Consider the following 12,442-nt stretch of genomic DNA (forward strand, 5'->3'; position numbering starts at 1 on the left):
ATAAACAAGTTAACAAGTTAACAATTCAAAGGCATCTGTGTGGTAGAATAACAAAAAAAAATTAAAAGTCTCTATAAAATCCCGTTACAGTATTTCGACGTTTTGCATAAGGATTTCGTTTTATTTTATGACAATAGCGCCCCCTATTGTGAAAAATATTTTATTACAAGATGGCTGTCCGTGAAATCTATGACGTCTAAAAAGCGAAGGCATGATGTCAGTTTCTTTGTTCCTAAATGAGTTGTTTCTTAATAAAATTAAGACTTTAAGAGTACATTAAATATGTATTTTTTAAACATGGCATTCTTGATGTTTTGCTTAAAATACCCATAGACCAGGAATAATTAGCTGTTGGGAATAAATCTGATCAGGGTTTGGTTGTTGGGAATAAATGTGCTCAATAATTGGTTGTAAAGAATGAAGGTTATCAGTGATTGGTTGTTGGGAATGAACACGATCAGTGATTGGTTGGTGAGAAGGAAGGTGATTGATTGTTGGGAATAAATGTAATTAATGATGTGTGTTGGAAATGAAGGTGTCCCAGTAATTGGTTGTTGGGTGCGAAGGTGATCCGTTATTGGTTGTTGGAAATGACGGTGATCAGGTCATTTGCTCATTGAGAAGGGATCAGTCAGTTGGATCAACTGGGATTGAATATAAAAAGCTGCTGTGATTTTGTTGTTATCCTTGGAATAATGAGAAGGCTTACACACATCTAATAAAATACACTGATAAGTTCAGCCTTTATTACATCACTGCATAGTGCAATTCTTTACATATCCCAGCTTCTTGTTAGTAGGCAGGAGTCAGAGTCAGCCATTTTATGGCACCTGGAGCAGACAGGCTTAAGGGCCTTGCTCTAGGGCCCAACAGAGCAGCAACCTAGCGGAGCTGGGGCTCGAACCGCCGAGCTTCCATTGTGTAACTCACAGCCTTAACACACTGAGCCACCACTGCCTGCAGCTATTTTCTAAAATTTTATTCAGACATTTTTAGTTTTGATTACAACACACAATGTGGTGACCAGTTTATTAAAGAAAAAAAAAAAAAGGTTCCTCTTGCTTCCAGAACCACAATTTCACAATTTGAGGAGTATGGCCCTGTCAACTGGGAAAAAACCCACGTTGACGTGATGAGCTGTTCATTTAGTACAAACTTTAACTATGTAGCACACTAGATGGTACGTTGGAGCCATTGTTTCGTACTTTATGTAGTTAATTTGTATAGGGAATGAAGAGGCATTTGGGATTCAGCCATACCAGAGTCAACTCGTTGTATTTAACTCCTTGACGCCAGGTGGCGGTGTTGTTTAATTTCCCCTAGACTTAGCAGGGAATGCAGGGGAAGAAGTCCTTGGACAACATCAACAAGAGCAGACATGCCTGTGGTCCGTACGTGCCAAATGTCAAAATATTGTTGGCAGCCTGAGAATTTAACACCGACACTATCTGTATTTGTGGCGTGAAAGTATCTGGCGTCAGACTGAGTGTAAGTAGCGTGTGGTGAGGAGTGAGCCTCTCTGTGGGACCGCTAGTGTCCTGGACACTGACATGCTAGCTCGCTACAATAACACTGGTCTATATTTATGCAGTTCCTGTATAAAGCGGAGGCTCTGGGGGTGTAAACATATTCACATATTAGATGTTGGACAGCTAACTGGATATTGTTAGCTAGCCTCGAATAGAAATCAGCTGTCAGGATTGTAGCCGTGTGTGACCTGATGCAGCACATAACTGTGTTTCTGGTTTATATGGTTATATAAATGTTCACTGTTTTTACATGTAATGTGGGTGTGAAAAGTTTATAAATGTTTAGTATAATGTGTCACACACTCTTCTAGTGTTCCTGATTCTTTCATGGGGAAGTAGTTAATGCATTCTCACAGAGTGTCCAGAAGTCATTAGACAAAGTCAGAGACAAATTTTAAACCAAAAACATATTGGGAAAGAAAATGAAATCTGTATAAGAAGGTCGGGGAAAGACTAGTACCTGTCGTTGATGGTTGAAGAGTTTGTTGACATTGTTAAAAGATTAAAGGTAAAAATAAGCGAATCAGCTTTAATGTAATCAGTGATATTACTATTTCAGGTTGAAGCCCATGTACATGTCTGCCTGTCTAGAATACAAAGAAGTAAAAAAAAAAACTTTTACTGTTGTGTATCTTGCACATTGTTAATGCTAAGTTGTACTTCTTTTGTCGTCAGCCAAATACACTTCCTGTTTGGTAATTGGAAAGTGAATTACGGATGAGAAATTGAAAAAGTCGATTGGATAAAGATTCATAAAACGAGTCCGGCGCATTCAAATTTACTTATACACTTCAGCGCTGTTGTTTCTGCTGTGAAAATATTAAGTAATCCCAGTAAAATATTCAGTTTAGCTTTTCTAAATAATATATGTTGTTGCAGGGGTTTGTTTGCATTAAGAAAGTAGTTTATAATAAAGTTGATTATTAAATCAGCCACATAACTGTTTAAAATGTTGCTTTTACTTAACATTTTTTATTTCAGTTATGGTGCAGGTTAAACTTTAATCAGATATCTAAGTACTGCAAAAGTGTCATTAAAATTTTGCCCAGCGATCACTTTGAGAGGCATCCATAATTTGACACATGCACAGTCCCTTGTCAAAACTTGCAGTCTCTAATCTGGCACATAACCTTATCATAACTTTTTCTCTACTTAACACTTAGATTTCATTTATGGTGCAGGTTTAATTTCAGTACTGACAGTGATTAATTAAATTCCGTCCAGGCAGTTTTACTCGATGGTTTGTCGGGCTAGACAGACAGAAAGACAAACAAAAACAAATTCTGGTTTTGGGTCCTCCAATGTGAACAATAAAACATGAGCAAATTATGTCCAATATATAGACAAAAATCATGACTTTTATTCATGTAGAAGAATACACTGGGGCTGATTAGGCATGGACACAAGCAAAGAGTTTAAGGAATAAGTTTTATTACTTGTAACTATAACTCCCCAGCCACTGGATGCAGTCCCGGTCCAAATCCCGGAATACAATGCGAGAGTTGTGTCAGGAAGGGCATTCGGCGTAAAAAAAAAAAAAACATGTGCCAAGTTGTGTTTGGATTGAATGGTCTGCTATGGCAACCCCTCTTAACAAGAGCAGCCGAAAGACTAACAACAACTTGTAGATATAATTCTGAGCAAAGCACCGCACAGAGAGATGCACAAGGATGAGCAGTGTTTGTCACTGTGAACACAGTGCTTAGGGATTGGTCATTGGGAAGAATAATGATTAGGGATTAAATGTTGGGAACAGTAGTAAGGATTGTTTTTTGGAAACAATGATGGTCAATGGTTGTTGCTGGAATGAATGATGATCAGTGATTGGTCACAGGGAACAATGCAGATCAGGGATTAATTGTTGGGGTGGGGAGGGGGTTTTGATTAGGCTTTGGACATTTGGAAGAACGCTGAGTAGCAACCAATGTTAGGAACAGTGATGAGAAGGGATTGTTGGAAACAGTGCTGATCAGGGATTGTTCACTGAGAACAATTGAGATCAGGGATTGGTTGTTTGAAATAAATGTCATTAATAATTGGTTGTTGAGAATAATGGTGATCAGGCTTTGACCATTTGGAATAATGTAGAGCAGAGACTGATGGTCAAAGCCTGATCACCATTATTCTCAACAACATTTGGACATGAGCAGAGATGAGTTGGTCTGATCAACTACTATTGGGTATCAAAAGGTGCTGTGACGTCTTTTTTTATTTTGGACTGAAAAGAAGGCTTACACAGATCAGATCAGATGCACTTTCTGGTACAAAAATAGGTTGTACTCACTAAGATTTAATTTAGTAATTTTTAGCTTTGACAACAGTGGAGACCAGTTTATGTGTTAAAATGATTACTCATGCTTCCAGAAACACTATTTCACAATTTGAGTCCTGGAATATGTTCATGCTATCAGGCAATAAAAACTTGGTTGATGTGTTAACGTGATGATTCAATACATTCAGGTCATCAGCTGATTTCATTTCCTTGCCATAATGTTTTATATAATGTTACTGAGCCTAGATCTGACCAACTGAATTACCCCCAGATCATATCACTGACTCCTGAGGCTTACAGTATACAGTGGACACTATGCATGACCTATGGTCCAATTTTTATCCTTCCTAGCAAATTCAAGCCTGTTTTCTGATAAGTTTCACTAACAAGTGGTTTTCTTCTGACCACACAAGTGTTTAGTCCCAATGCTCTAAGTTCTCATCACATTGTGTGTATATAAATGCTCTTACTTTTACTATTAAGCATGGCTATGGTTTTTACTGTTGAGTTTACCAGCTTCATCAAGTATTTAAGTGATCTCCATTTATGATTTTTTTTTCTGATAATATATTTTCCACAAAGTTGACGATTCAGCATTATCTTTGCAGGGTCTGATAATGTGTTGATGTTTTCTTAACCCAGTTCCTATGATTTCAGATCTCCTTAGTTGTTTTCTTTGCCTGATGCAGCCCAATAATTAAATTCTTTTGTGACTATTCTTCAGGCCAGGCAGTGTATATTGATTCCAGAGCAGAGCACTTTTTCATACATAGAAGTTCACAATGTTTTTATGAGAATGTAAGAACTGCTACCCTGAATGAATCTACAAGAAGGCGGCTTCTGACATTCTGTGTAGTTTTCATACATATTACCATTTGTTGTGCTCCTCCCACAAAAGTTAAGAATAACGTGATACATTAATTAAGAAGATGCACTGCTACCTTGTTTATTATCGAATGTGTTGTTATTTTCAGTATGCAGAAGGATCTCATAACCATGGCAGCTCAACCACCCTGCCTGCCCCTGAGGGAATTTTGTCCCCTCTACTACCTGCTCAACTCTATTCCTGCTAAAGTCCAGAAAGGCTTTCGCTCGATCCTGGTCTATCTTACGGCTCTAGACAGCAACAACGACTACATCGCAGTGGGCAGCAGCATCGGCATGCTGTACCTTTACTGCAGGAGAGTCAGCCAGATGAACAAGTACAACTTAGAGGTATGACTGTTTACTTACTTATATCACTGTGTGTTAGTGGTTGAGATTTGTGTTTGAAATGAGTTGTTTTTTTGTGTCTGACTTTATCAGGGAAAAAGTGAAGCTATCACAGTAGTGAAATTGCTGAGTTGCTTTGATGACCTGGTCGCTGTCGGTACCGCCTCAGGTCGCGTCGCTTTCTTTCAGCTGGTGTCGCAACTGCCAGGCAGAAATAAACAGGTATGTCTTGGGGTCGTTTTCACTCGGCAGTCGTTTCCTGAGCACTGTCTTTTTCCTGTGAAAATAGATAAATTATTATAGATGAAAAATTGCATATAGCAAATAAATAATGCAATTAAAATGTGTCACGGTACTAAGAAAATGCAGAACATGAAGACTCTACCTTGTCTTCCACTGTCATTCTATTTATTAATTTATATCTTTAAATTCATTTATTGTTTTAATCTCATCCCTGCCATGAATGTTCTAGCACTTATTGCTGACATTGTCTTAACAATTAAACACCTTGCCTATTTGCACCAGCTACCACACACTTCCTTGTTTAATCTAGAAACAACAACACATGAACATATAAACCTGATCTAGTGCTGCTGTAACTAAGAGCTCAAGTTTTATTTGTCATTTTATATTTGGTTCTAGTTAACAGGAGTTTTATGATTGTGTATAAATTTTGCTTGCAGCTGAGACGCTTCGATGTAGTCGGCCTCCACAAGAGCACAGTGACGGCATTAGCGTGGAGCACTAATGGCATGAAACTCTTCTCTGGTGATGATAAAGGGAAGGTGGTTTATTCCTCTGTGGATCTGGACCAGGTGAGAATCCGTCCTAAACTCTCGGATAAACGCCTAGAATATGTTTAGAGCAGTTCTTTGGAGGTGCACTGTCGCCTTGCACCTCCAGGGTGAAGGTTCGGTTCCCGGCCAGGCGAGAGTTTGTATGTTCTTCCCGTGCTTTGTAAGTTTCCTCCGGGTACTCAGGTTTCCTCCCACAGTCCAAATATAGTCCAAATTGCCCTTGGTGCGCGAATGAGTGTATGTGTGTGTGCCCTGCGATGGATTGCCACCCTGTCCAGGTGGAATAGGGTCCCCGCGACCCTGAATACAGGATAAAGTGGTATAGAAGATGAGTGAGAGTGAGCGAGCACTTCCTGCATGAATCATCAGTATCAGATCACCTAAAATACAAAGTACAGTCTTTCTTCATGTTGATGTCAGCCTTTCCCACCATGCAAGAGTTATGCATGGTGGCAAAGGCACTTATGATTTAATGGATGATTGTATGTATGAATGTTTACACACAGTTGTGCTCAAAGGTATTCACACCCTTGGTATTTTTATATTGTTTTTAATTTGTCTTTTGTAATGAATGAGTTTTATTATACATTCATTTATGTAATATTTGACTAATAGCTAAAGAAATGGCGAGATGTGATATTTCAAGAAATATGACAATTTTCTTTTTGACAAATATTAAAGAATCACCATGTTCAGAATTATTCATACCCTTTATATTATAATCAATAGAAAAGCCTTTGTTTTTAATGACGGCCTGCAAAAGGTTCTTGTAGGTCTCCACAAGATTTCTACAGGTCTACTGCAGAATGTTTCCCACTCTTCCTTTGCAAAAGTCAAATTCAAATAAAAATGTTATTTGTCACATACACAAAAGTCTCCAGTTGTTGGAGAGTGAAAGGCTTTCTAGCCCTAACCCAGATCTTCAACTCTAAATTGGCTTTAGGTCAGATGTCCATGAAGTCCACCCCAATGCAGAATTCGTTCAACAGTGGATCTTGATACCATCTCCACTACTTGGTTGAGGGTGTCTATTAGAGCTTTGATGGTTATGTGGTTGGGGTTGTTTGCACTGCGGCAGATCTTTGTGCTATGCGCTTCCTGCCACGCCCATCCAGGTTTTTGATCGTTTTGAACATCTTGAACTTTATGATAATACTCTGTATGGTTGATACAGGGACATCCAGTTCTTTTGAAATTGGCTTGTAGCCTTTGCCTCAACTATGGGCATTAACAACACGCATGTGAAGCTTATGACTGAGTTGGCCATAGTGACTGTGACTGAGAATAATGGAAGCTTTGCCCCCCCTAATTATACTCAGGTGTTACCATTTAATATTATTAGGCCCTAATTGATTATACTGTATTTAAATTGATTTAATTGATTATGGTCACTGGAGTGTGGAACCACGTACACCTTCACAAAAAAAAACTTTTTTTCTAAGGGTATGATGAATTTTGAACAGGCTCAAAAGAGAATTTCTGGCCATATCTAATGGTATACAAATAAAATTTAACTAACACATATGTGGGGTTGTGTATAGCAACTGATATATATTGAATACAATTAAAGTTTCATCTAATAATTGAAGTAGTTTTTATTAAATAAAATACAAAATAATTATTGATTTGTCCAAGGGTTATGAATAATTTTGAGCACAACTATATACATGAAAAACTTGTATATATATTTTACTATTTTTATGTTTAAATACTAAATGTATTGCCATGTTATAGCAATTATTTTCATATAATGATGATAATAATAATAATAATAATAATAATAATACAATAATATATTGTTAATATAAAATTAGTGTTGGTGATTAAACACAATCACTGATCCCACTCAGAAATGCAATACCTTATGATTTTTTTTATATGTGTTTTCCATTCAAATAGAGTTTGAAATTCATGTTATCCTACGGTAATCATCTCTGTGTATAATTGTATTGTGTCTGTGTATGTGCCAGGGTGTGTGCAACCCAGTGGTGCTGTTTGAAGAACCGTCAGCTATAGTTCAGCTGGAATACAGTCAGAAGGTGCTCCTTATTTCTACCTGTCAGCGCTCTCTTGTGTTTAATACTCAAGATCAGTCTCTCCAGCAGCTGGGCACCAAACCCAGAAAAAGGTGAGATGAACTAACCCTACCTCTCTCCTTCATCTGAATGGTAGTGCGCAATAAGGGCCATATTTTAGGTTTTATGGTCGTAATAGATTTTAAAAATCTTGCAGTTTCCATATGCATTGTATTCAGGAAGTATTTAAACCTACTTTATTGATGCTTAATTACATTGACTTTTTGGCCATCGATTTACACAAACTAAAAGCTTGTGCTCAGCTTGTGTAGTGTCAAGGGATTTGGGGCTTATCACTTGGGGCACAACGCAAGGCAAAAGGCAAAATCCATTGCAGGGTACAAGCACAAACACCTTCATGCACCCAGTCATACACTGTAGGCACTTTGGAAATACCAATCAACCTAGAACTGTGGGAGGAACCTGGAAGAAACCCACCAAGCACGGGAAGAACTCCACATGAACAAACCAGGTGCGGTATTTTGAACCCTCAACCCTGGGGTGATCGTGTTAGCCATTAAGACACCATGGTGCCAAAGTATTCAGACCCTATAACAGTATTTACAGTGTTCTTGATTAGGTTTTTCTGCATACATAGTCTTGGTCTGGGCTGTTTCTCACATTCTTGCAGCCCGATCTTCTAAAGCGTAGTCAGGTCATCTGTGTGAATGTCTGTGAACTGGGTTCGCTTGTACGGTGTGACTGGCCCACTCAAGGACTTGGCCCAAATCTACTTCTCCATGATCTTGGCTTTATGCCTTGAGTCATTGTCATGCTAAACCTGCTCCCATCACAAATGTTCTTTTGACCAAATTAACACAAAGATCCACAGATATACTCCAAAATCTTGGAGAAACCCTTCTGAGAGATTTTGAGGTTGTTATAGCTACAAATCCTCACAGCAAGTCCATATTATTGCCCATATTGCCCATAATTACCATTTTGGAATGTTCAACACGCTTACTCTGATCAGCCATAACATTATGACCATCGACCAATTCCCCCAGAATTCAATCCAGCTAAGTATTCATTGAACACATCAGACAGACATGTCTGATCCATGGGGGCCCCAACCACAATCCACAGCGCCCAAAGGATCCCCCACTAACATTACAGTGCCGGACACCACAACACAAAATAAATTTGATATTATCGATTGATGCCCACATAAACTGAATAAATTTTATATTGAATTTATTGCACAATTGTGTTCACAACCCAAATAGGTCAGAATTCTTTCTAAACCCACTATATATGACCTTGGATGCACTAAGGGAATGTGATAAGCTTGAGAAACCACAGAAATATCTGGTCATGTTGCTTCCTTGTTCCTAAAATAACTTCCCATGACATTGAATTTGAAATTCTATATATACCTCAGTCATGGGATTTTAATTTCTTCTGTCTTCAGCCATGTCCAAATCCTTGTGATTTATCAAACATTCTACAACAAAGCAAGTGATAATTGATTAATCAATAAAAATACATTCAAACTTATGATCAGTCAGAACTGAATGAAAAAAAAAAAACATAAGTCAGTGGTTGAAGACCGAATTTGTCATTTAATTGTGTAAAGCACAATCTCCCATCAGTGTTTCTCACCACAGCAGCTGATAGTAGATTAAATGTGTATTATGTTAACCATGCATGAATAAGCATTTGAAACTATTATTAAAATATTTCAGTCTTGAAATGCTCCCTCCTGAAACTAATCTTGTCTTGTGTTTGAATTTAAGTAGAGGCAGCTTAAAGAAACAGCATCATATAAAAAAACGTAATGTGGGAAAACAAAACATTTTTGCGCATATTAGGAGTTTAATAGGTGCTACTTAGGAATTGCCTATGAGAACATGTAGTTCTAATTAAAATCATAAACCCAAAAAATGCTGTTGATTGCTTCTGGTGCTATAATTTGATTATTGACGATCTTTTTTGGAGTGTCACCATAATCAAGTGATTTAATTGTGCTTCTAGTAAGCAGGTTATTTAGGCACGTCGTGTTCACTGAACTGCTTTATTTCTCCCTCAAAGCAACGGCAAGTTTGGGGCCTGTTTTCAGCCTGCACTGTGCAAGCAGAGTGACCTTCTGGTGTACGCGGCACGGCCAGGCCTTCGTCTCTGGAGAACAGACGTACGTGGGCGCGTACAAGAGACACATGTGCTCAAGCCACTCTTTAACCAGGACGTGCCTAGGTTTGAGCTCTTTCCTCGCTCAAGCTCCGGCGGAGCATACCGGCCCACTGAAAGGCAGCTGGGGCTCGTCACCTGCTTCCTAAAGGAGGGCTGGGTGCTCAGCTGGAATGAGTACAGCGTTTATATTGTGGATTGCACCAACCAGGTACAGTTACTTTTGTAGTTAATAAAAGTTTGATGCTTAGTAAATGCAGTAAAGTACGTTATCCAATGTCCACCCCAAGAGCCAAACGATTTTACACAGTGCATGGTCCACACAGGATTTCCCTTAAAATAAACGTTAGCTCACAGAGTTGAAAAAAAAAACCCACTGATAATCTCCATGGTTAGAAAAAAGTTTTTAAACTTTACCAAACTACTGTAGTCTGAGTGCAAAAGAGCAAGCTTTTTTATTTTATTTTTTACAAAAATATTAATTGGAACATTCCTTCAGACATTTCCACTATATACCGCCTGCCCCCCTAAAAAAAAAAAAGCAAAAACTTTTATTTATTTTTTAAAAAATGTTCTCATGGCCCACCAGCAGTACCCTTATTGCTTACTGGGGGCTGGGGTACCACACTTTGGGAAACACTGCTTTAAGTTTTCGTTCGACCACCTTTAGCTTTAATTACAGAGCACACACAATGTGGTGGCCATTGCATGTGTAAAAAATGGATTTCATTCTTATACTTACCTGTAAGATAATCTTCTACTATGTTTTCATTTTAAACTGTCAAAAAACTTATTGTCAATCAGATTTATTCTGTAGTATAATCAAAAAAAAAATTTGCTGTGCATGGTTTGGAAAGTAAAAGGCAACTATTTGTCCACTTGAAGGTTATTGTCGGTGGAATGGAAAGCTGTGGAGACATAGTGTCTGTGTCCTGCACAGAAAATGAGATCTTTATTTTGAAAGGAGACAGAGACATTATGCGTATCTCCAACTGCCCTGAGGGACTGGTCTCCAACAGTAAGACACTCTCTTTTTCTTATCATACTGCTCATCATCATTCAGATTCAGCAGAAATGCTGACTTTCTCTAGGAGGGCCAAAAGATTTTAGGCTTTGTAGCTTGAAGCAGTTTTAATAAGCTTAAGTTTTAGGAATTGTATATAAAAAGTATTTTATAGTATTTTGTATTTTATATTTTATACAAAAAGTATTTGTTTGCATTGTAATCAATAAAAGTGGGGATTGTCTTGTTTTAACTCAAAAAACAAGTTTCCTGAACTGGATAATCTTTAGACAGTCGGTGTCTAAAGATTCCTTGTGCATATATCATGTGTTATACACGTGCGGTTGCAGTAAGGTTTAGGGTCAGCGTTACCAGAGCAACCAGTCAGATCATACACAAATCTGCTCATGAGATTTAAGAGCAGGATGGTGTAGATTTTTAAAATAGATTAATGTTTTGACACATTATTAATCTAACATTATAGACTATTGATTGTAATATAATAAATTCAGATTATCACAGCTTTTTGCACTTTGTACTGCAAAAAAAGTTCCTGCAAATTTTCTAACAAATAATAAACCCTGAATTTTACTAATGTTGATGTTAGCTTGATTATTTTTTTGTTTATTAATGAATTAAGAAAAAAAATTCAAGGTTTTTATCCAGTAGATACTCTTAGATCAGAAAATGTTGCCTTTAAGTGAACTGACAAAGCAATCTTTTTCTCCACTTTTAGTGTCAGACTTGTCCTATCGTATAAGCTCCCCTTTGTCCACCCCAACCATTCTACTCCCTGTAAATGGCTCAGTAGAAACAGCTCAGCCGATCAGGACCGTGGCCATCATTACCGAACCAGAAGAGCGCCCAAAAGCAGAAGAGTCTGAAGAGACACAGGAGGAGTTCAAAGAGTTACGGGAGGAGTTCAGCCAGGCCCTGGAAGCACTAGAGTTGGCGGAGGAGGTAGAGGGCCGGAGGAAGACATTGACGGACACACGGAGCCGCAGTAGCTCCGTCACTTCATGGGACAGCACACAGGGAACTTCAGAGATGTCATCCAGTCGCTACAGCACCATCACACAAGAGGACTTTCAGCAGGAGCTAGTTGTCAAACCTATTAAATTAAAGAGGAAAGGCAAGAGGATAAGACACGGTAAGTACTGATTGTTTCTTTATCAGCATTACCAAGCATGATAAACAGCATGATGCTATTTATTTGTTTCTGATTTATTTTATCATTTCATGAATCCTAAGGATGGGATCTCAAGAGTTTTATTAACCATTATTTATGTATGGTTTGTGGACGCCTGACCATGATAACCATATGCAGTCATTCCCCAAACTGTTGCCACAAAGTTGAAAGTGCACAGCTGTGTGGGATGTCTTTGCATTGCAATTTTCCTTAACTGGAACAAAAGGGCCCAAGCTTG

The 12,442-nt window shown here is 38.2% G+C and overlaps 1 protein-coding gene across 4 annotated transcripts in view; it reads left to right on the forward strand.

The window, feature by feature from the left end:
• The first annotated feature begins 1,352 nt into the window (after positions 1-1,352).
• The window catches only part of tecpr2 (tectonin beta-propeller repeat containing 2), a 45,145-nt gene continuing 34,055 nt past the window's right edge, over positions 1,353-12,442 (forward strand). For all 4 annotated transcript variants that reach the window (XM_053510049.1, XM_053510050.1, XM_053510051.1 and 1 more), the window contains exons 1-8: positions 1,353-1,488; positions 4,776-5,016; positions 5,107-5,235; positions 5,697-5,828; positions 7,781-7,938; positions 9,917-10,223; positions 10,898-11,030; positions 11,752-12,165. In XM_053510049.1, coding sequence (XP_053366024.1) covers positions 4,777-5,016; positions 5,107-5,235; positions 5,697-5,828; positions 7,781-7,938; positions 9,917-10,223; positions 10,898-11,030; positions 11,752-12,165 — 1,513 coding nt within the window. In that variant the 5' untranslated portion in view covers positions 1,353-1,488; position 4,776. The remainder of the gene's footprint in view (positions 1,489-4,775; positions 5,017-5,106; positions 5,236-5,696; positions 5,829-7,780; positions 7,939-9,916; positions 10,224-10,897; positions 11,031-11,751; positions 12,166-12,442) is intronic.

This window comes from Clarias gariepinus, chromosome 13, assembly GCF_024256425.1.
Source record: "Clarias gariepinus isolate MV-2021 ecotype Netherlands chromosome 13, CGAR_prim_01v2, whole genome shotgun sequence".
In the NCBI taxonomy this organism is placed as follows: Eukaryota; Metazoa; Chordata; class Actinopteri; order Siluriformes; family Clariidae; genus Clarias; species Clarias gariepinus.